Raw genomic sequence first — 24,900 nt, forward strand, 5'->3', positions numbered from 1 at the left:
TCTTCCCTTATTACCACACTTTGGCTTAAATCTGAAGTTACCTCAATTTCCCTTTGAATGGGAAAGGATCTGTATTTTCCTCTCCTTGTGTTAGCCAGATAGGTGCTCCTTTAATGCGATTTTCTGTTCCAGCAAATCAACAGCAAGGTGGTAGAATCTGTCAGTTTCTTAGAAAAGAAAGAGTTAGAAGAGTGTGAATTAGAAGCTGTTAGGTAGAATTTTTTTTTAAGGTCAGATCTCTTCCCACACAATACTTTCAGGTTTCTTTTTTTTTTTTTTTGTGGGTTCCCCCTCAGCCCTGTTCTTCAATGTATCTTGTTTCCCAATATACCTGTTCTGGAGCAGCTTCAGCCCTGTGCCCCCTCTTTGCTCCTTGCAGGGCAGGATGGCTCTCCCTGCCCTCTTCAAATTTGTTCCAAGATAATTTTTTTTTTTCACATTATGTTCCAAGCTGTCTGTTCCAAGGCAGTCAGAGTATATATCACAGAGTTCAATTGTTTTCAGTTTGCATATATTGTGTTATTGGTCTGTAACTTACGGCAGTACTATTTCATTGATTTTTGGTTTTATGGGGTTTATTAAGATCTGTAGGGAAACCTTAGCCAAAGTAGGTATGTACAGCTCATTTTGCATGGTCTTGCAGAACCTGATTCAATTTCAGATCTCTTTATCCTTCTCTCACTAGAAAAATTTCTGCATAGCAGGAGGAATAAAGATACATTGTCTCTGACAGACTAAGGGGTAAAAATGCCGTTGTGAACTTCGTCGTAAATTCATTTGATCTGGAAAACTGATTATGTCTCTACACCAAAGCCTTGGTTAGGAAAAGAATCTTAAAATGGTAATTCTTGAGAGGGATACTTCAGTAGTTTCTTTGAAAGTATTTTTGTATTTTACTCCTCTCTGTCCAGATTAAGGAGATGCTGTTAGTTTTGTGTATTCAGGTGATGATGGAAAGCTTCCTGTTCTAGGTCAGTGGCAGGATTGGCTGAATTTCTTTACTGCAGTTACCTACACTCCTACAGCATAAGCATAATCCAGCATAACTCTTTCATTTTTAGATAAAGATTACGCTAAGTCAACTTGAATGAACATACTCCTTACTTATGTTCCGAGCCCTATGAAGTATGTGAAGTTCATTGGGGTAAAATGAGTTAAACCACATCTTCTCTGACATACATTGTGTTGCACTGCCAGAATAAACCTGTAACTCTTCAAAAGCAAGATAACTGGTTCCTTTCCTTAACCAATCATCTTTCCTTTCCTTTTCAGCCACAGATGTTACCTGTGGAATGCTATGAAGTGGCAGTCCTGTACAGCTGATGCTATTCATCTTGCCAGTTTTTAATTGGGTTAACTCACCTTTTCTGCTTGCTTTTCCTTCCATGTAATGCAGATTAAAGGTCCAAAATGTAATTGTTGGATTCACTGCTTTGTTCTTTCATTGTAACACACAAAACCTAAATACCAAAGTAATACATTAATGAAGGCTACCTTTTCAGTATTTTAAAATATTTCCTGAGTTTTCAAGTCTTTACATTGAAGTTTGTCTATTACAAATGTTACTTCAGAGTTTTTTAAGCATTCCAGATAGTCAGAAATGATACTAAACAGTTCAGCATAAATTGCATTAATTATATTAACTTTTTTTTTTGTTTCTCTAACTGTAAATTGCTTAAGGACTTATTCAAATAAATATATGATATGGCTTGAAAAATCTAAAGTCCTAGAATTTATTAGTAGACTTCCATGTGCTGCTATTGATAGTTGAATTAGTAGGTGCTGAAGGACAACACTATAAAGTGCTGAACTGGAGTGGAGACTCTGGTTTGGTTTTGCACTACGGTGGTTAATTTCAAATTAATTAATGTTGAGTAGAAGTCTCTTGCTGAAAGGAGCCTACCAATTCAATGTAACATTATAAACAGGAAAAAAGTCTTACTACTCTAAAGTAATTTAATATAAATTATGATAACTATTCTGCAGTCCTTGTACAGGTATTTGGTATGATTTTTTTAAAAATCAAAGTAAAGTCATATTATTTATTTTATAGCTATGAAGTGCTACAATGACCACAGAAAAAAAACAAAATAATGAGTTTATTCTGGTAGTTCATTCCCCATTCCTCTCACTGTAGTACATGTGTCTTATATGTGCAAGCAAATAAGAACATTGCTTAGTTGTGGAAACTGAGCTTTGATACCAGAGAGAAGTATGCTAAGAAAGTAAATTTATTACATAGTCTAATGACATTCCATCCACACTGGTGATAAGTAGCAGGTGGTTTTTCGTGTTGACTGATATAAATGCATTAACTTACCAGTTCATCAGCTCCAAAGAATATGAAGTAGGCAGCAGAATTGTCCTGAATGAGGCACTATAAATATGATCTTCTTCTGTTCCAGTGTTAAATTGTATCCTGCTATGTATTGCAGCACTGGGGCAATGTGAAATCTGCTGGAACTGTTTACAATTTCTGCAAGGCAGATTGGTGTACTGGCTTTGCAGAAATATAAAAAAAATAAGCTCTTGGTTTTATGGACTTCCTTGTTTTTTCACGTGAGGAACGTAAAAGCAAATATCTTTCTCATTGAAAGAGAGGGTGTTTGACTGAGAGGTGCAGTCTGATAGGCTAAATATAAAACTAATTGCGGACTCCTCTTGGAGCATGGTGCGTATTTGACAGACACAACGTTGTCTCTGAAGGTCCTGGGCCTTTCTTTGAGGAAAAAAACCCCTCCACTTGGGAGCACATGTTCCTACTCTGGATGGGCCTGCGTTCCCTCCCAGCTGCTGCACCAGACTTCAGCTGCAGTGCAAGTCATTGCTTGGCAGTTTTAGCATACCATCATCACCAGTTAATGATTTGGCTATTCTTGGGTTGACTTTCATTATCTAGTTAGCAAGTGCTTGGGAACACTTTTTAACCTAATACGGATAAACTGTTACTTAGACTGGAATTATTATAAAAGTAATACATATGTCAGTGTTTGGGAATACTGTAGGAGCACTCTTAATAACAAATAGGAGCAGACCCTGATGGTAGTGTCAGGGTGGAAGGCAAGGCTGGAAAGGGAGTAGTAGTGCAAGGCTGGAAAGGGAGTAGTGAACTCTAAAGATTTAACCTGTATTTTAGTTTCTGACTGCTACCTGGATTTGCATCCTACTTGGGTGTTACAAGGAAAGCTATGTCAATATTCATGTGGCGTTTTTGAATTTATACATTTTTTACAGATTGCCATATATTTCTTCTTCAGTTTACAGGACACTGTTAGGCCACTGAAGAGAGAATTAATCCATTCATATATTGATAAAAAACTTTTTGTTTACTCTTGGTGGTATTTTTTTCCCTAAAATAAGATGATATGTTGAAAATAAAACTGTTTTTTAATTTAATAGTAGTATCGTTTTGGTGGAGATAACGTATACCTGAACAACGCTTTTTTTCTTTTAAGTGTTTATGCGTTGCCAATTAAGCCGATTACAAAAAGGACATGCAACAGATGAGTGGTTTCAGCTCAGTTCCTATGTACCATTAAAGGGTATTGAGCCAGGATCTTTGCGTGTTCGAGCGCGGTATTCCATGGAGAAGATCATGCCAGAAGAAGAGTACAACGAGTTTAAAGAGGTATGAACTTAACCATCCATTGTTTATCTGTCAAAACGAATACTTTTCCTTGGTTGAGAGGGATCTCAGTAACACTGGTTGATGTAAATCAAATAATATTTCTAAGTAACAGCTACAAATAAATAAATAAATATAAAACACAATTTTTTTCCAAAACTGTTATACTGTTATATGGAAGGAGAAGCTCTGAATATTTTAAAATTGTTTTTCTTTCAGCTTATACTCCAGAAAGAACTTCATGTGGTCTATGCCTTATCACATGTTTGTGGACAGGATAGGACACTGTTGGCTGGCATTTTACTGAAGATTTTTCTCCACGAAAAGCTTGAGTCCTTGTTGTTACGAACACTAAATGACAGGGAGATAAGTATGGAAGGTACTGCACTAAATCCCACAAAAGTTTACTGGAATTCTGGACAGGTGGGGAGAAAATGGTTCTGGTGCTATCTTTTTTTTCTCCTCCTTTAGTTGCAGCTTATGTTACAGAGTAACCATGTTCTTCCTCTCTTTTTCATGTCTCCTTTTTTCAGTTTTTCTCTTTCCAATTTCTTTTTTCAGATGAAGCTACTACCTTGTTCCGTGCCACCACTTTAGCAAGCACACTTATGGAGCAGTATATGAAAGCCACAGCAACAAGTTTTGTTCATCATGCGCTGAAAGACTCCATATTAAAGATCATGGAGAGCAAGCAGTCCTGTGAGGTGATACCTTAAACTGTGTTTTTAAACATTTTCTTTTGTTGACACAGTAATCCATTGGTTTTCAGCTGTTATGTTTACATTAAATATTAGTTGTAGAGATATTTAATAATTTTTTAGAATGAGACATTTTTACATCAGAAATACAGGAACTGAATTCATTAAGAGATGTTTTTATATTTTTTCCTGGATTTTGGCTTCAAACATTATTCATAGTGGAACTTACTAAGTTTTATAATCAAGTTTTTTTAAATTATTTAACAGGCATTCTGCAGCTCTTACTGAGTGTCCTAATCTAGGTAACTTGTTGAGCTCAAAATATTGTAGAAATCAAGATCTGAACTTCTGTTTTAATTGTAAAATTCCATATTAAATGGTTGTTACTGATCTTGGTACTCTTTCTAAAATTACCCTCGTAACTCCTGTGTTTCACTTTAACTTCATTGTGGAAAAGATGGGAGTCACCAGAAATCTGGATTGAGAGAGACAAAAAGTCACTCGGATGAAAAAATGGTGAATATCCAAGCTGATAAAAGCCACATATGTATATTAGAACTTAAAACTGTTGCTTCGTGTTCTCTGACAAGTTACTGAAACATGACTGAGTTCTGTAAGAGACTTGTACAGCACCAGAATATTTCATTTGCTTTGAAACAGTACTCAGTGTGTAATATTCAGAAACTATATATATAGATGTAGTTCTAGATGGAAGAATAAACATATTCTTTTTTTGTTTTAGTTAAATCCCTCGAAGTTAGAAAAAAATGAAGATGTAAACACTAACTTGGCACATCTACTCAGTATACTTTCAGAATTGGTGGAGAAGATATTCATGGCTGCAGAGATACTGCCCCCGTAAGTTTGCACTTTTCTGTTCTGATTTGTATTTGAAAATTTGTGTTTCCATGAATAACACTGCACATTAAAATTATGTTCTTAGTGATTTATCTTAGTGTTGCTGTATAGACACAGAAAAATAGATAGGGGGAAAATAACACTTCTGGCAATTTATCTTAATAGTGTTTTACAAAAGCCTCTGGCTGGCACATTTGGTTTTCTTTTAAAGGAGAAGCTACTAGACTTGAGATCAGGGACAAAATAGTAATAAAATAATTAATCTCATATTTTTGCAAAAAGGTAGAAGTCAATGGTAGTTAGCAGACAATGACGTGTATTTGTCAGTCTTTCTCCTCTGAGAAAGACATGGAATTATTAACAGCATATTAAAAATACAGATAGGTAGTAATAGTGATACCATTCTATGCCTGGTTTTGTCTGCTAGGGAAATGCAGAGGCTATTTTTTTCCCTGCTTCTTTTAATTGATAAAGTAACTTGTTTTCATACCTCAGATTTGAATAATCTAATAATAAGTGGATAGTATAGAGTTTCCTTTCATAGCTTTTAAAGTATATGAAACCCTCAATTTTCAGTCACTGGAGTAGCATGGAATTTTCTTTTGTGTTAGTGCTGGCAAGGTTAGCATTGAAAATTGCAGTCCTTTTAAGTATATGATGCAGTGATCAACATTTTCTGCAATACACCACAAATGTCCTTTTATTTATATTTTTTTTAATGGGAGAGAACTGTTGCTGTGGTGCTTAACTTTCTTTTTTGACTTTTTTCACTTTTTTTTTGTGTGTGTCATGTATGGAAAGAAAGCTTTTGTTGAGTTAAAAAACACAAAGAAAAATCAACCATCAAAGTGGTCTTTTTTCAAAAAGGGAATACTACTTAAGTAAACAGTTAAAAATATTTAATGCACATCTGAATGATCACAGAATTGCACAGATTAGTTTTGCTTTGTAATTTGTAAATTTACTTTTTAAAACAACTTATTTTAAAATAGAATTCTTATAAATTTGTTGACTTTAACTAAGAGTTAATTGATAATTTAAAGATTTGTCTAAGTTATTAATATAAAGTTGATAATAGTTCTGCATCAAGTAGGAGGTTGATCTAGGTCCCTTCTGACCAGCTTTTTTGATTCTTTAAGTTTAATGGAATGAGTAATTGGCTACTATTTCTGCAGGACATTGAGATATATTTATGGTTGCCTACAGAAGTCTGTTCAAAACAAATGGCCAGCTAATACTACCATGAGAACCAGGGTTGTTAGGTAAGTTACTTGTCAACCTTATTCTGGAAATGTTTCTTTGAAGCCTTGTTGGAGACATACTTCAGTGTGCTTGTCTATGTTTCTTTCAGTGACAAAACTGTGTGAACTTATACAGGTTGCTGCAGTGTTTTAAGATATTTATGATGATGACGCACAATGTCCCAGTTAAAGACTGAGCTTGCTGGATTCTTGATCTTGTTCTTAAGAGCCTTGTGAGAATAAAATGATGTAGTGTAGAGGTCAGTATAGCTTTACTTAATGGTTCTAACTTTGAATTTACAATACTGCAGCCCAATTACGTTTAAATAATCTGGAGCTCCTCTGAAAGTGCTGCTGGAGGTTACAGAACTTGGCTCTTCTGAACTCACACCAGCCACCAAAACTCCAACCTACATTATTAGACCAGCACAATACAAAACTATCTCTCTGTTCATTGCCAGGGCAGGTCAGACAAAAACATTTGGCAAAGCTGTGATCTTGACACTTTTTCTAAATGTGGCAGGGATTTTGAGTGATTCAGAGCCTCAGCTTTCCTTTTTGTGGTGTCAGGCAGTTGTATGGTTAGCAGAGGTTAATCTCCCATGGAGGATCTTTCAGAGTATTTGTCTTTGGCTTGTATTTATCATTTTGACACCAGAAGCCTTATGTGTTTCATACTGTGATGCAGCATTGCCTTCAAATGGAGATTGCTCCGACTTGAGAGCTCCTTTTACTCTGAGGGGCTAAGCTGCTGGAAGGCTGTAAAGGTTAGTAGTGAATTCCATATCTCTGGCTGTTCCTCCCCAGCTCCAATCTCTGGCTGTTCCTCCCCAGCTCCAAAGAGGACCATGTGGCTTTCCGTAGTGAACACACAGCTCACTTTCAGAGTATTCCCAGTGTCTCCACTGGATGCTAAAAATATTTTATCACTTGCTTTTGTGGTGTTCCATTTTCACAAGTGGATACTAGAGATTTCTCTTTGGAGTGCAGTTTCACAGCCTTCAGTGATGTTTATTACCTTCCATTGTGCTATTTTTGGTTTAAGAATGATTCAGTATTCAGAGCCACATGGGCAGTTTTTGACATCTGTGTATCTTCTCTATTGTATCAGTCATAATATGCTACCATTTCTCTCTGGTTTGAACCTCCCATATAGATATTTGCTCATTCCTAGTTTAGGCAGGTTGACAAAGGTAAGGAATATCAGATCTTCTCTACCAGCAGGGTCTCTGCTAGATGTGTACCTTGTTGGCCTTTGAATTTGGACACTTTTAAAAGAGTGACTGGTGTATGTGCCAAAACTTCAAAATTAATGACTGACCTGTAGCTTTGAATTCTCACCACAAAAAGTATTTTAGCTTAACCTCTGACCAAGGACTGTTTTCTTACCAGCCCATAACTTGTGTTTCTTAGAAATAAGATAGAATTGTATAACAGCATACTAGATATCTTGGACTTACAGAAGGTGGATCAACCTCATTACTATTTGTCACTTTAAAGAAATGTGGACATTTCCCTAACTGTGTACTTTACAACAGGCAAGGTTCCCTTCCTCCTTTTATTACAAATCAGGCTCTGGTATTGCTGTGGTGAAATCCAGCCTACTGGTGTTGTCCAAGGACAAAATTACAGATATTTGAGATTGGTCTGTATTTCACTTCATTATACAGCAATTAGCTGGAGTTGAAGTTAACCTGAGTGATGATTTTTACGTCTGGTATTAACAGAAAAATAGATTTTTCTCATGCTGCTGAAGCCTGTTCTGAGTTCCTGTTGAATTAATTCCTAGTTCTGCAGTCAGAACAGAGCACTCTTTACCCAGTTTTTAAAATGGCAGCAGTTCTTTCATGGTGGAAAGCAGCAGATCCTTCATTTTTCTACTGAAGTGTAGATCATCAGGATAATGGATAGGCTGAAGCTGACTTAAAGGTGTGTTCTACCAAGAGAGATCTTTTTGCTCATCCACTCCTGTGCTCCAGCTTAGAGTGGCTTGGGGAAGTGGCTGGCTGTGAGATGGATGACTTGCAGTAGCAGACAGTGGAGAAATTTTTGGGAGGTCAGAGACCAAGGGTGGCTCCTTTTTGAGACAAGCATGGTCTGGGATGGACTTATTACTTGGCAATTAATTTCTTCCTACATGATTTCAACAGTTTGTTCACCTTTATTGGGAAATCAATGTGCCTCTCCTTTCAGATTTCATTACAGTTCATAGAATCGTAGCATGATGATCTTGATTTATATTTTTACAGAGCACAGGCCAGTTTCTTGGTGTTTGTCTCAACAAGATCCCACATTAACTTTATTGCTGAAAGACTACACAATTTTACTTGCATTTTCTAATGGTTTTGAACAAAATACAATTTTATTTCATTTCAGTGGCTTTGTTTTTCTTCGACTGATTTGTCCTGCTATCCTGAACCCAAGGATGTTTAATATCATCTCAGGTGACTATGTGCTTCAGATCAAATCTATACTTTATGCAGCAGGAGACATGAAATCACTATAGTATTTAATGTAGCAAAATAGGAAGTTTTTTTGAATGCTGTGTTTCAAGTCATCCATGTCATTTGGCTAACTTCTTCTTCGGGTATATGCTTTTTACCCCCAACAGCTTGATTGTGGATATCCCCAATATAATTTTAAAGTCAAAAAAAACATTGATTGTGATATCTAATAATAACATTTTGAGTCAAGTCTAGCATTGTTTAATGTATTTTAGGACTGTGAAAAATGTAATTATGGGATCTTCAGACATCACTTTCATTGCAGAATACAGTGCAATGCCAGAGTTAATAGCTGAATGCAGTGGTATCTCTGAAATGTACAAGATTTATAAAGTTGGTATGGGTGTCTGCAGAGCTTGGAATACATCTGTGCACCTAGAAAATTTTTCTTAACAATTTGTTTGAATGTCCTGCTTAGATGGCTTCCAGCTATTAAGAGCTCTGTTTTGACTTATTAAATACAGTTGATCTTAGATATAGAATCTTAAAGATGAGAGAGGGATGGTTCAGAAAGGCTGAAAAATAGGAAATGTAGGAGAAAATTAAAAAATCTGGTTCAGAAGAGCTTTTTTTGCTATTCAAAGACAGTTTTTAAGACAATGTAGCTTGTTTTCTGTCTTCAGTCTTTAAACTACTAAATGAGAAGGACTGTGTCAAAGTTCCTTTCTCTCACTCAGTAATAATTTCTGTACATGTTTTGGAGAAAGCATTTGAGAAACATTGCCTGAAACCAAGTGATAATTTCTTTGGCATTTTATTATCTTTGGGTACTTTGCAAGTTAGGTACCCTCCTAACTTGGGTTGCACTGTGACTGCAGGTGTAAAAATCTACTTAAAAATTTGAGTAATGCCTTTTGAGTTTGTCCATTACAATCCTGCTGAGTTACCTCAAACTAGTATTCTTGACTACTGTTAAGGGAAACTTACAGACTATATAACCCTAAAACCCTGTCAGTGGAATGTTTTCAACCAGGTAATTTACTTTAACTGGAGAGAAAAGTAATTTTCTAGGTAACATCACTTTTCCTCGAAAAAGGAAGTTCTAACTGACTTCAGTGATTAATGTGAAGTGTTTATAGTCACAATCATTACAGACTGGAGTTTCATGGAAATACGGGCTATGGTTGCATGTAACATTCACTTTGTTTTCCTGCTGCCAGTAACTTAAATAACTTGTCAGTGCCCACTTATGTGGGTATAAGCAGGTAAACTTTCTTTTTTTTTTTCTTTCATTTCAAAGGTAAAATGTTTTAACAAGTAATCTTCGTTTCAACAAAAATCCTCAAGTTTTGAGCAAATTATTACATTTCACCTAACTCCTAGTAACACTTACTTATTTTGTTGTCTTGTTCTGTGTGCTACTTTTACAGAAAATAAGATAATCAGAATTAATATGGCTTTTGGCATTTACAAAAGCAATATATTTTACTTTATGAAGTGACATCTTTCACATGCAGTTGTTTTATATTTAAAAAATCAATAAAATGTGAATGGGAAAAGGATTTATTTTCATGTGACTGCTGTTAATTTTAAATGTAATGGCCAGTGACTCTCTACTTTGCATTCCTGCCAGATTCTCCTTCCGCCACTGCTGCAAGAACACTGACGCTGGTCGCCAAGTCTGTGCAGAATTTAGCAAATCTGGTTGAATTTGGAGCTAAGGTGAATATAATTCTACATACAGAGAACAACCTACAGAGAACTGTGCTTCCAGTACACCTTTCATATGTTCCTGTTCAATGCATGCAAAAAATGTGTTGGGTATTTTCTCATGCAGAACCTATGACTTTCTCTTCCTCCACTTTGACCCTTGCATTTATCACTTGTTAGATTGGTGTTTTCTGTGGTAGAGCACTTCAAAGCTCTCTTGTTTGTACTGTCATACTGTTAGACATAATGAAAGCAGTAAGTCAGGTGTTACTTATTGCACTAATAAGCCCAAGCTTTCAATAAAGTTTCTATTAAAACACGAAGAGAATGCCAGCAGTGACTGGTCTCAATTTCCAGGCTGAAACATTGCTAAAAATACATCTGTTGATTTAAGCATAATTAACATGCCTTCAGGCTGATGTGAGAAGGTTGTTTCTCTGACACACAGAACTTTGAATGTAAGAGTTAATGACAAAACAGGAAAGAAGGCACTTGTTTCTGATGATACCTCTGAACACAGAGCATCTGTTCACTGCCCGCAGGTATTTAGAGACGCTTGCCTTGATGCAAATTTGTATCTGTATGCATGTGTAAGAAAAATCCTGAATCATAGGCTATCTTCTGAATAAAAGTAAACCAAATTCTGCAGTCTTTTGACTGCCTGCACACCAGACATTAGAAGTGCACTTGAAAAAAAGAGTATTACTTCCATTTACATACTTGTTTTGCAGTGTTATTTGCCTGACTGCATTGTGTTCACCTCAGATGTGACAATTATCTTGGCAATGATTTGTTAATGAATACTTTTAAAAATTATTAGGAGCCATATATGGAAGGAGTAAATCCATTCATCAAGAGCAACAAACATCGCATGATCATGTTTTTGGATGAGCTTGGGGTAAGTGCTTAAAAAATATTTGCTGAAGTTACATGGCAGAATTGTAAATTAAAATTTTTTACACCTCTTATTAACTAGGTCAGCAATGAATCAGCTGCCACATAATTTTGAATGCTTTTAGCTGAGTACATTTTTAAATACTTATTTAAAAATTACTGGTCTGTCATATGGAGTTAAAACCATCAATTATCTTCTTACGACTTTATTAATTTAGTGCCTCTGTAAATGTGAGAAGCTGAAAGAGATTCTATAGGTATGAGATTAGAAATATTGGGTAAAAAATACAAACATTTCACAAACAAGTTTTTAAACCAGAAGTTTTTATATATAACTTATTACATGGTTTTGATCAGATATTGAAAGTAATTTTTCTTTAAAGAAGTAATACTAGCATGAATTTCAGTTAGCACTGGCAAAAGCTTCACTGTGTGCATTCTACATATTGTAGTTTGAAAGTGAAATGCTGTCATTGTATCCTTGTAACACGTGACTATTTTGTGGGTGTGATTGTTGTAACAGGAATTAGGTTCTCATGTTTTATATATATGTATTTTAAATGAAATAATTAATTTTTAGAAGTGAGATGAAAAAAATATGGTAAGCATCCTGAATTAATCTTTTAGAAACACCCTAGAAGACATCTCAGAATACTTAAAAAGTGTGGCATTTGGGTAGGTTCCAGATGTCATCCTTTTCTGATTAAATAGCAACTTCTGTGTATTATGATACATCAGATTTCTTTAAATGACAGGTTTTACATGAGGTTTTGGCTAACTGTTGGTTTGAAAATACGTGTTGGATTATTCTGCTGTTTTAATTGCAGCATTATTGATTTATCATCAGTTTAATGAGTAACTTGATAGGTAATAGCAGATTTTGCTGAATTTTGTTGATTTTCTCTCATTTAGATTAAAAAAAAAAGCTCCTAATGGATGGCTCTTCCCTTCATTTAGAGGGTTCGAGTCTTGGAATGCTGTAGGTTTCTGGTCAGCTCAAAGGCAGAGCAATACCAGGTCTTGTAGTAAGAATCCTTCCAGCACTACAAATTGCAGTACCATCACAAAACACATGCCTGTGAAGGGGAGAAAAACAGATAATTAATAACAGAAAGGTGGACTGGGGGTTTAGCTGGAAAGACCGTAATTGGTCTTGGCACCCTAAATCTCTGTCTTCTACTTTGTTGAAGAATGTTCCTGAGCTTCCAGACACTGCAGAGCACTCTCGAACTGACCTCTCCCGTGACCTGGCAGCTTTGCATGAGATCTGTGTGGCACACTCGGATGAGCTCCGGACGCTCAGCAACGAGCGAGGGGTGATGCAGGTGAGTTAACACAATCACAGGTATGGGATGCTTGTCCTGAATTACTCCTCAATAGGGAGGGATTCTTTTGTGGTATTTCTGTAGCAGTATGACTGATGTATTTCACCAGAGGGTTATTAGCTGTGAAGGAAATGCTTAATCCATAATTTTGCTCCCCCATGCAACAAAACCAACTAGGTTTGGGGTGGTTTTTTAAGTTTCTAGAGGAAGCTTTAAACCCATAAAATTACTGTCCCCTGACAGATTCTCTGGGTCTTAGTTTTCAGATTTGGATTTTTTTCCAGTTGAGAACCAAAAATCATTTTCTTTAGCTTTCTATTAATACCTCATTTCTGCTTACTAGTTTGCCAGTACACTTGTATGCTTGGAAAACTCTGGTGGTTAATTTTAACAGTGTGTTAGCTGTATACTTCCTCTGCCTTCCTCTTAATAACAAAGAAGCAAAAAGATCCATGGGAGGACAGGCAAAGTCCATAACATTGTTTTAAGACTACCCTTAATGGCTAGGGAATCAGACATTTTCTCTTTTTAGTAATATATTTCAACTTCAAGTGATAGGTCTGATAGGCTGATGCTGAAAATGCTGCTCAGGGAGGCCTTTTCTCTCTTCAGTAGCTAGCATGTAGTTTTATTGACTCAACTCTCTTTTACAGCACGTTCTTAAGAAGCTTTTGGCCATTACTGAACTGCTACAACAAAAACAAAATCAGTATTCAGTGTCTAACAACATCAGGTAGCAGCTCTCTACCTGAATTCTGCATGGATCCAGCACACCCAACATGGCAACTCTCACCAGTATCACTTCCTTCTTGCTCTTGCCAAAAATAGCACACCCTGTCACATTCCCAGTGATGTGTGAACTATGCAAAAGAAAACAAAGGTCCTGTTGGTGAATGATTGTACCAGCAGCTTTTTTTAAGCTATCTGTGCAGGACATATGCACTTTTTTTTTTTCCACTTGGAAACAATGAAATTTCACAACCTCTGAGCCTTCGTGTACAGTTCACCTTCTGAGAGAAAATGCTGTGACTGTGTCTAGGACTTCGAAATTTTCAGCACCTCTGATTGCCAAAGTTTTTGCTGTCTGATTGGAAAAGAATTATCAACTGACATGAGAAGAAAGGCGTTGTTCTGACAACCACCTATAACTAACTGGATAACATTTCTTACTGTAATTTCTGACTGGTTACAATAACTATGACTTTTGACTGTTTCAACCACTTTTAACTTTTATTTACTTTTTCCAGAATTTGATGTTATGGTAGGAACAACCTTTACTGTACACGTTTTATACCATGCTGTTTCTCTTGCTGGAATGATGTTGAAAGAGAATATCCAGAATGGATCTTGTCAGCTTTATTTTTCTGATGTGCCACTGATTCAGTCGGAATAGTTTTTCCATCAAGAACTGTATATCCAGATAAATCACAATGCTTTTGTAAAACGTTTACAACAGTAAATAATTTGAATTCAGTAAATTTATTGATTATATCAGACATGCATGCATTCATTAAACCATTTTATAAAATAGGTATTGTTTGGTCTTTTTGTAAGTCTAGCATAAATATTTTTGTAAGTGAAAAGTAAGTTTTTAAAATAAATCAAGCTACATATTTCTAACTCTATGGAAACTAGCTGAATGGCTACTGTGGAAATTTTTTAGTGTCTGCAATGTGGCATACTTTGCAGTGGTTACAATGTGTCACTTTTTGAGCATGAGTCCTCAGACAGCATTACCTTCTCCTTATGCCTTAATTTGTACAGCAGTGGGTGAGAAAGCAGATGCTAAAACTCCATACATAGGTTGAGATTTAGTAAAAGGGAATTCTTCCCTGTGAGTGGGGTGAGGCACTGGCAGAATGCCAGAGAAGCCCCAATCCCAAGAAGTGTTGAAGGTGGCGTTGGATGAGGCTTGGAGCAAACTTGTCTAGTGGAAGGTGTTCCTGCCCATTGCACTGCTATAAACGGTTAAAAAATTGAGGAGTAAAATGTGCTGTTGATTTAAAGAGTACTTCATCATCACTGTGTCTTCTGTTCTAGGCAGTGATATAATAGGGAATAAAAGGATTCACTGACAAGACTGAGATAACTGCTTGAATAATTTTATCATACAAACACTGTTGCAAACCTTTACAACACCTAGAGTGTTCTTCCTGTCGACCAGAACTGCCAAATCTCTGTCACATAAAATCAGAGACTTTGCTTTTGCACCTTTGCTGTAATATTAAAGTGGCTCTCCCTGTGTTGCCCTGGTCTCCAGCTGGAACAGCTTCTTGAAGGTGAAAGCTCCTAAATATCATATGTATGGCACTGGGCAGACAGACACACGTGATGCCCTTCCCTAGTGACAATACATGTGTTTGCAACACCTTGTTACTAGAGAAGTCTTTTTCTTAGATTGTCCCATAACCATATCAAGTCTATGTTAAACTGCATCTCAGACGAGTAAGTAATTTACCTTTCAGTGTGTCCTACTTAAATCTTGGACAGAGTGTGTAAAAGGGATTATTTTGTGGATTTGGTTGCTATGGTACAGGCAATATAACATGGTAACTACAAACTGGAAGACAGAGCTGCCTACCTAATTTACCTGTTACACACAAAATGCAGCAAAGGGAATGAAACGGGGCTGAAATGAAACCCAAAGCTGCATGTAGGTGTGCATATTGTAGAACTCTTAACTGGGTGTATAAAAAATAAATCAGCTGGTGCTTATAACACTACATTGCAGACACAGCAAACTGTTTCTGAACCAAAAACAAGGGTGAGATTTCTCAAAGCAAATCTTGCTAGTGTTAGACCTGTAATGGATGAGGGTTTAATGGAACTACAACTTTTTATTTTAGGAAAGTAAAAGGCTTTAGTGCCAAGGTAGCTAACAGCACAAAGACCTTATGACACATAATAAGGAGCCTGTGGCAGGCAGTCACACCTGACACCACAGGGTAGTTCCTGCAGTGGTAGGAGTCCATCTTCCTTCAAAGTAATGCTGAATCCACAAGATCATCATCAGTCCACTCTTCCTAATAGAAGGAAAAAATACAGCACCTTATGTAACAGCTCTGTGTGGCGGTGTGCTCCTTATGGTCTGGATTTAAGAACTTACAGAGAAATTCCATGAACAGAAGACTAAAAAAATATTTTAACTTGGGGCAAGTTAGGCCTTTAACCTTAAAGCTACATTATCCATACCTATGCTTACAGTCCTGGACACAGAGTCATGTTGGCAGCCCCTTTTCAGCTCCTGAGATAAAGAAGCATGAGCTTTATATTGGATAACTATGTAGAGATTTCAAAACCAGCTCATATTGCACCTTCTACCAATGTCCTGTGCTTTTCATAGCTTTGCAGATTACAGTCTAATGTCAGCTAAGTCATTTTGTCATAAAGTTAAAAAGTTTTCCAAGAGCCTGTTTTATGGAGTTGCCAGTTTTATTACGCTTTTGAAGACTGGCATTTGGAATGAAAACTTATTAAAAGTTTTTGCAGGAATAAAATTATAAAAGAAATTCAAGGTCCCACATTTTGTTAGAATATACCTTCACTGCCAATTTTATTATAATCTTGTTTTAATAATGTTTTAGAGTCTAATTTGACACTATACTATCAACCTACTGTGATAATCTCCAATAGCAAGACATAAATCTTGTCTTTTATCTTCAGATTTTGGTAGGTGACCCTCTTTAGATGTTAGCACGTTTTTCTAAATGCCATACTTAGTGTGTCTTAGACGATCAGTATCCAGCATCTTTAGTATCAAAATGAGTCCATTTAAAAAGGGTTCTGCACCTCTGCCAGCATGGACTCTCTCCAATTTCCTGTCCATTGTCCAGACAAAAGCTCTGGAAGGTGTTCATCTCAGATATGAAGGACAACCTTAATACTGTTTGTACTGGTTGAGTCATGCTTGTCAGTTTATCTCACCTTATTTATACCTGGTCTTAGAACACAAAGTACGAGCAACCCATCTGTAATTCAGACAGCCTTGTTGACAAATTGTCTGACATAAATTTAGTTCAACTTTACACTGCTTTGAGCAGTGAAGAAACCAAATAAAGTAAATAAAAACTTCCAAAGCACAATAAACAGCAGGAAGCATGGTCTGCATGTTCATTCCTCTTTCCACAAAAGCCAGGGGTGTTCAAGAACACTTCCAAGCACAGTCAGGTATGAAATCTGGCTCATTTAAAGTGAAAAAAAAAGTTGAAAAAGGTTTAGTCTGAGCAACAAGTAAAATTATGTTACAGATGCATAAATTTATCTCAGTAGCTGTGTCACTTTTGTCTTGGCATTAAGAGTGAAAAAAAACAGGAAAAACTTGTACAATAGGTTTACTAACCTCATCCATTTTACATTTCTTTGTGACATATTCATCATCTTCATAACCTTTCCTCTTCTTCCTAACCCAGAAGAAAAGTGAAATGCTTAGGTATTTTTTTAAGTTAAGATTCTCATTATTTGACCTCAGGATTACAATATGGACATACCTATTCCATAAAAAATATCAGAGCCTTGACATGCAGCTTACTGGAAGTTCAGAGTGCAATCCTTTGCCATCCACAAAATTCTTAAGAAAACATTAAGCCTTTACAACATTCTTGTTTTAATCACCTAATTTTAAAGTCCTTAGTTCTCATCACATACATCAAGTGGTCACACCTTAGAAGCCACACAGTATTCCAGTTCTGCGTTACAAAATAATCAGCTTGCTATGCAGATCAGCACAAAAGAACTTGTTTATTACTGAAAGCACTACTTTGAATCTTCAATCTCAGCTTCCAGTAGATATAGCAAGCAGGTAAACACTGTGTGCACATTTAAGGGTTTTTATTTTCAATCACTCACATAGCTAAGAAAACATTAATGTTCCTATGCCAATAAAAAAGAGAAAGTTTAACACATCCAAGATATACTTACGGGTTTGTATTAAATGAGAAGTCCAAGCTGTGACACTTCTCTAACTTCTGTTTTAGAGCAGCAATCTCTTCAGGCCTTGGCAGTTCATATTTTTTAATGAGATTTTTCATGCCTAAAATGGCAACAACACAGCTGTAAGCACAGCTAATTTCTGCTCTGCCGTGTTTTGTTGGGTCTGCATGGCAAGATGTTGGTAATGGGGGGCCTATAGGGGTGGCTTCTGTGAGGCGCTGCTAGAGGCTTCCCCCATGCACAACAGAGGCAATGCCAGATGGCTCTAAGATGTATCCACCACTGGCCAAGGCCAAGCCTATTAAGTGACACTGGATGTACATCTGTGATAATAGATTTAAAGGGCAAAATCCAAATCCTGGTGCAACACTAATGGCTGCTGGAAAAGAGGAATGAGAATACATGAGAACATCTACACCTTACATCTACCAGGGTCAGGGAGAAACATGAGGAAGGAAGTGCTCCAGGCCTAGAAACAAGATTCCCCTGCAGCTCATGCAGACCATGGTGAAGCAGTGGTGCCCATGCATGGAGGTCAACAGAGTGTGGAGTATGCAGATACACCTGCAGCCTGTAGACGAAGTTACTTTGGAGCAGGTAGATGTGCATGAAGGAGGCTGTGACCCACTGGGAATACCATGCTATGTACCATACTGTGTAGGGAAGGGAAACCTACATTACAGAAGGTTTGCTGGCCAGACATGTGACCCCCTGGGAGACCAGCACTGAAGCAGCCTATTCCTGAAGGGTTACATCCTGTGTAATGGACCCACATTAGAGCAGTTAATGAAGAACTGTAGCATGAGGGAAGGACTCAGGTTGTAAAAATTTATAGAAGACTATCTCTGTGGGAGTGACTCCACACTGCGACAGGGGAAGAATGTGAGGAGGAAGGAGCAACAGGAACATATGGTAAGCTGACTACAGTCCCCCTGCACTGGAGGGAGTGAAATTGAATCCAGGAAGAAGGGAGGGGTGGGGGAAAAGGTCTTTTTAAGATGTGGTTTTCACTTCTCATTACCCTACACTTATTTGATTTGTGATTAATTAATTTCCCCCACTTGTGTCTGTTTTGCCCATGACAGTAACTGGTAAGTGACCTCTCTCCCTGCTCTTATCTTAGCCCATGAACTTATTTTCTTTTCTCTCCCCTGCCCAGCTAGGGAGGTCAGTGATAGGGTCTTTGGTGGTCACTTGGCAACTTTGGTGGTCACTTGGCATTGAGCTGGGGTCAACCCACCGCACTTGTGAATCACACAATCCTATCCAGTCTCCAGTGTGGCTGAGTGCTGCTTATGTCATAGGCAGACTTGAGACAACAGTTCATCCTTCCTCTCCTCAATGTAACTACACTGAAACAAGTCGCCAGCATTACCGACTCCAGATTTCCTTTGAGGCAGAGTTCACACTACTATGCTAACAAGCTTCAAAATACACAGGTATTTTTTGCAATCAACATTGTACCTGCTGTCCTAAAAAAAAACAGTTCCAGTCTTTCTAATAATGCAAATTAAATTTACAAGATTTTTTTTCTCTACCACCAGTACTCTGTAGAAGTAATTTACAAATGTTTGAAAAATTTCCTTCCAGCCATCTTATGTTTATGGAAGAGCTGCTTTTGGGCTAAAGCTACCATCTACAATAACAGAAGTGAAGAGTAAGTGATCCCAGCATTCCCTTCCATGTCAGCAAGGGAAATCTGAAGACCCAATTTGTTAGAAGACCAGAAAGTAAAGGACATCTTAAATTTTATAAATTAAAGGTAAATTGAATTTGTAGACCCTGGTTACTTGTATGGTGCATTCACTCCTCATGTCAGTCAGCCTAGTTTCATGCCACCACTCCCATTTGAAGTGCATGCATTAGTTTAATGCATTCAGTAACTGATTACTTACTGGGAATTTTGTATCACAGCCTTTTAATTTAAATACAAAAAGGTAGTAATCAGGGTACTACACTCTCTTTTAGCTTAGCTGAACCAAGGTAGTATCCTTAATATTTGTAAAATATACACACACACAAAGATATTTCTCACACTAGTGAAACTAAGCATCTTCTGAAACATCTTATAGCTGCAAAACAGATGTGCAGTATAAATACTGGCATATCACATTAGTAATTTAGCTTACAAAACACACCTCTGGTGGTAGTAGTTATTACATGCAGGCTTTGCCTGAAGCTGTAATGTTTAAGATATGGTGACTTAAAAAGGCAATTTAGTTCTGTCCTACAAATACCATTATCTAGTTCTCAAAATAGATTTCTCACTTTTGAATCAGCTGCTAGCACTTAACTGACTCTAGCACTTACGTTGTGAAAATATCAGGCAGGTCCCCTGTCTGTTAATTTATTTAATTTGTCCATATTAATTTGTTTAATTCATTTGTTCATTTTGTCTCAGTCTTTTTTCCTCTTCCATTCATATGCTGGTAGTTCATTCTACTGTCTGCAGTTTACTTATGCATGCCTTAAGGTGATGAGAACCATTTGAAGCAGACCTTTCTATCTAATGCTTTTTTAGTTTGGAAAAATATGGTTTTTCCTTGTTTTGAGAATTTCTTTAATATACTTTTCTAATGTTTACTTACATTTCATTTCATCTAGTAATCTGGATAAGATTGATCTGTCCTCTTTCAGCGTAAGACTTTCTGATAAATAGCTGCAAACAGACATTGAAAAATAAATTTTTTAAGTGTCATAATAATTTATGGCAATCATTTGTGAGTTAGTAAAAAGTGTATTATTTATAATTAACATCTCCTAGAGCTTCATAATTAGATTAGTAAGAATGCTTTGTTTACTTAAGTGCTATAAAGTGATGAAAAAGCTAATGTGTCACTAAGAAGGTGACAAAAATATTCCCCCAGTCATGTAGAAATAACACTGCCAAATTAGGTGTCCATCTTCCTTCTAAGTATTTGTAAGCCTCACAGAGCTAAGTCAAATTAAGTTTATGACTTTATGACAACATCATGCTATTGTACAATATGCCCACAGGGCAAGCAAATACTATAGCGGTTTTCAGACTGACCAACAGCAGAGCCTGCAAGAGAGGCCTGCTTCTTTTGGCAGCGGAAAGCTATTACTAAACACTGTCTTGCATGAGCCTATGGGACCCTTCCTCTTTCCAATGAGATCAAACTTCTCTTTAGTAAGAACACTAATGCACACTGTCTGGATAAAACAGACATGAGCAGTCCTCTTCACCAACACCCACAACAACCAAGGAGTTATATCCCTTCCCCCATGAGAGCAACAGGTTTTCAATTCCCACATGCTCTGTACCACCTCTGTAGCTGCACCTGATCACAGGTCCACAGACCATCAGCTGCACCATCACCTTTTCTCATGTCTGGCAGCAAAAAATCACATCAAACAGTAAATGACAAGGTTATAACAACTGTATAGGGCAGACAGGTTACAAAGATTTGAATTCTTCCTGAATGTGCCAACAAAGTTCAGACACCTTGAATCACACATTATCTACAAATTATTTTCTTTCTTTTTGCAAGCATGGTTTTCTGAATTTTGGCATGAGCACTACAGAATACAGATCTAAGAATGAGATCAAGTTTCAAGTTAAAGTAAGCACCTGAATGTTTTTACACAATTCTCAGAAGACAGTGAATCCTCTAAAGAATACCCCCAATACTCCTTATTTTAGAACTAGAGAGATTTGAGATACATTTAGAAGAGACAGAAGATTTTATTTTAAAAGAACTTTTTGGATTCAGAACAGGTGTTACACTCCAGATGTGAAATGCTCACAGGCAGTGGCATTATATTAAAACATGCCAGGTACAGCTCCTTACAGCAAACACCTCAGCTGTTCATCTGAAGAAAAGCATATATTTTGTCCGTAGGAGAACTAAACCAAACAAACTACAGCAAAGTGTTTGACAGCGTTTGACAGTACCCCTGCAAACAACAGTGGCAAGGACACAGAAGGGAAAGAAAAGATTGATTTAAAGCAACACCTTCGCCCTGGTGCATATCCATGGAAACCGAACAGCTGCAGCAACCAAACACAGTATGATACAGCATGCCCATTAGCTGTCAGTTCAGCGTAATTTCAGTTGACTCTCAGTTTCTACCATATTTTCACACTTTCTTCCCTGTGTAACCTTTAAACTGAGTCTGAAAATCCTGTGCTGTTCTAATTAAGGCAAAGTCATCAGGGTTTTTTTTTTTAACTTCTTCCAAAGGAATATAAGAACCAGACAGCAACTAACTGCTTTCATCACCTATTTGTGAAAATGAACAGTATCACTGCCATTCTAAAACATAAAGAACAGACCAAGTGCTAGCAATCAGTAAATACACAATTCTAGTAGTTAAGAATGTCTAGAGCAAAACAATTTTATACAAGAAGCAAACTGATTGTTTAAAGCACACATATAAGACAGAAAATACTACCTTTCCATATTAATTCCTGCTCTTGAGCCACTAGATAATATGGCAGTGAGAGCAATCTGTGAGGGAGTAAAGAGCAGATACGCATCTGTCAGAGCCACTCGGTTAAGGAAGTCATCAGCTGTTTTCCTCAAAACTTCAGGATTTTCCAGCACTGGATAGCGAGTCTAAAAAGTAGTAATTTAGGAAAAAAAGCAGCTGTTTGTCATTCCTGTTCGTGACACAATTCAACAATATTTTAAAAAGCTAAAAAGTAGCAGACCATATTTTTATTCCAAGAACATCCTAAATGACTTAAAGACCACAAGTAAAACAATTATCTTTCAAGTATCTGTCTATCACTATAGAAATTAGATATTTTAAATCACAGGCACAAAAGGAAATAAATTTCTTGAAGATAATGCATGACAGACTTGTATTACTTTACTACACAGAGCATATAGCATATCAGAGAGTATTACCTTAATATCAATTAGAAATCCCTCAAATGGCCTGTATGGATTGTGAATGATGAGATGGAAGTTCAGTTGCTGAATAAGTAGCAGTTCATATTCCAGTATTTGTTCAAGAACTTTTTCCTGTCCAACAGGACTTTCTCGAAGGTTACCAACAAACTGTGCACTGGATACATTAAATTCATCTACTTTACAGGCCAAAAATGTGCATGTTAGCCTTGAGGAGGGAAAAAACCAAAAAAGCAAACAATTGACATATGCAGCATCCATTCTCCTATTGAAAGTTCTGCTCTGAAAATGTGTATTTTTAAATATGTTCTGAATACAGGAAAAAGACAGTGAAACTAACCATATTTTGTCTTTACTCCTACTTAAGCTCTCACATTTTCTTGGGTTTTTTTTAAGGTCTTTACAAATATAAAGATCATACCTCTCATATCCCATTTGACAGAGTAATTCAAGAAGTGCTGGTAACTCACATTATTATCCGAGGATGATGCTCCATCACTGAGTTATTGAGGTAAAAACGTTTGAAATACATGCAAGCTGTTCCCTAAATTGAAAAAAAAAATGGGGAGGGAAAAAATGAAAATGGATTAAGAAAAAAAGTACATAAAAAGAAAAAAACCCCACAAAACAGGAAAATTTGGATATATACTAAAGGCACACAGGATACACTGAGGCACTAAGACACATACAGCCATTATATGCCATTAAGTATTTCAAAGTCTTTATTTTTGCCCGCAAGAACCTTACACTACGACTGTAATACAAAATATTTTTCTTTATTTTTAGACATATTTTAGAAGACAATGCTTAAAAAATCAACAGTCTCTTTATGAAAAGAACTTGGTATTAAAATTAAATTTAAAAATCAAAGGCTGAAAAAAATAATCCTGAAAGTTGCAAGCAATTCAAGCTATTTGATTTTTTACATCAGTATATTTTGCAGCATGTTTATCAGCATGAAAGCCGATGCTTCCCAAAATGAGACTCTGCAGGAGCTACTAATTCAGTCTGTCTTCACAGAACATGCAATGGCAGCAACTGCCATCTTTCAAAGGCACCCTTAAGCATGGTACTCTTCACCACACCTGCTTGGAAAAGGGAGGACTAACAGGGGACAATGTAAATCATATATCTTAATGTCTTAGTGAGAGAGAGGCGCAATTTCACTACGTTCTTCAGCTCTACGTCGCCACTTCTCCCTTCTGAATTCAATGCACATAACTTCAAGGTAATTTCATTTTTGCTTTACAGGCCAATATTTTGCCAGTACATAATCCAGCCTATTTTGTGTTCAGAGAAGCACTAATGCTGGAGAAACACTGAATGACAACCCAAATTTGGGACTGTCTCCTTTAGCGACTGGGAGATTGTTTCATTGTATCCTCAAACATTACCATCAACCATCTACGACTATTTTGCTCCTACTCTCTCCTAAGGCGAAGCAGAACAATTCAGCCACTCAAGCAAGTTTAAGCAAAAGATCACGTTGAAAAACATCAGATTTTGAAATGGCTGCCCGTGTCAGAAAACGAAACAAAAAAGACAAAAAGCGGCCACAGACTGTAGTGCCAGAAGAGAGAAAAGAGATAAAGAGATTTAAAGATACCCGCGCTCTCAAGAACAAGCCAAGCAGGCAGCAAGCGAAAGAATAAGGAGGGCCGAGGCGGCGGCTCCTTCTCGCCTCGCTTACCACAACGGACCGCGGCATCGCGGGTTTGAATGCGGCGCAGAAGTCCAGCAGCCTCTTCTCGTAGTACTTGCATAGCGCCAGCTCCTCATGCGGCTCCAGCAGCACCGGGTCGCCCTGCGGCACCTTGGGAAAAGTAAAGCCGCGCCTGAGTCCGCCGCAGTCTCACCCTCCCGCTCCGCAATCCCTGCGGCCCCGCGCACCTTCCCGCTGGCCGCCGCCCTGGCTCGGGCCCGGCGGTTCCCCTCAGCGCGGCGCCGCGCCAGTTCCTCCTCGCCATGGAAGATCCAGTGCCGGCGCTGCGTGCTGCTGTGGAACATTGCCCCTCAACATGGCCGCATACGCGCGCAGCACGCCGGGAGCCGCCTGAGAGCGTGGGGCGCGGCGGGCGGGTCTAGGACACTCCCTCCTGGGAGAGGGATGCTTCCGTTTCCTTTTCAGAATTTTTCCTTTTTAAGGAGGAGGTGTGGCAAAACGGCGTGTTGTTAACTTTTGCAGAATAACAGCAGTCTTTGTGTTTCTCTTTCGGTTTTATTAATGTATACTTGCAGATCTACGTTGCACTTGTATAGCCTCACGTCGAGTGCTGGGGACAGTTTGGGCACCGCAATG

At 37.5% G+C, this 24,900-nt stretch overlaps 2 protein-coding genes across 8 annotated transcripts in view; one reads left to right on the forward strand and one right to left on the reverse strand.

Moving 5' to 3' along the window:
• Positions 1–14,325, forward strand: part of RASA1 (RAS p21 protein activator 1) — a 47,874-nt gene extending 33,549 nt beyond the window's left edge. For 2 of the 3 annotated variants that reach the window (XM_039703591.1, XM_039703592.1), the window contains exons 16-25: positions 3,456–3,628; positions 3,845–4,004; positions 4,187–4,329; positions 5,066–5,181; positions 6,357–6,443; positions 8,799–8,866; positions 10,500–10,588; positions 11,397–11,474; positions 12,661–12,795; positions 13,449–14,325. In XM_039703591.1, coding sequence (XP_039559525.1) covers positions 3,456–3,628; positions 3,845–4,004; positions 4,187–4,329; positions 5,066–5,181; positions 6,357–6,443; positions 8,799–8,866; positions 10,500–10,588; positions 11,397–11,474; positions 12,661–12,795; positions 13,449–13,532 — 1,133 coding nt within the window. In that variant the 3' untranslated portion in view covers positions 13,533–14,325. The remainder of the gene's footprint in view (positions 1–3,455; positions 3,629–3,844; positions 4,005–4,186; positions 4,330–5,065; positions 5,182–6,356; positions 6,444–8,798; positions 8,867–10,499; positions 10,589–11,396; positions 11,475–12,660; positions 12,796–13,448) is intronic. The other variant, XR_005626929.1, reaches the window with a different exon arrangement.
• Positions 11,778–24,676, reverse strand: CCNH (cyclin H). Of its 5 annotated transcripts, none has more exons than XR_005626931.1 (10): positions 24,492–24,676; positions 24,292–24,405; positions 23,072–23,145; positions 22,599–22,809; positions 22,141–22,304; positions 20,313–20,383; positions 17,713–17,824; positions 17,135–17,195; positions 13,544–15,818; positions 11,778–12,546 (listed from the first exon to the last, which is right to left on the reverse strand). XR_005626931.1 is itself a non-coding variant. In XM_039703593.1 (10 exons), exons 1-9 carry the CDS (start codon positions 24,606–24,608, stop codon positions 15,774–15,776), a joined length of 978 nt encoding a protein of 325 aa, XP_039559527.1. In that variant the 5' UTR covers positions 24,609–24,671; the 3' UTR covers positions 11,778–12,546; positions 15,728–15,773. The 5 variants fall into 5 exon arrangements, 2 of the variants coding, with proteins under 2 accessions (XP_039559527.1, XP_039559528.1); XR_005626932.1 differs by having other exon boundaries at positions 22,599–22,629; positions 24,292–24,414; positions 24,492–24,674; XR_005626930.1 differs by having other exon boundaries at positions 24,292–24,414; positions 24,492–24,670.
• Positions 24,677–24,900: the final 224 nt, after the last annotated feature.

Source organism: Passer montanus, unplaced genomic scaffold (genome assembly GCF_014805655.1).
Source record: "Passer montanus isolate IOZ18808 unplaced genomic scaffold, ASM1480565v1 scaffold164, whole genome shotgun sequence".
NCBI classification, from domain to species: domain Eukaryota; kingdom Metazoa; phylum Chordata; class Aves; order Passeriformes; family Passeridae; genus Passer; species Passer montanus.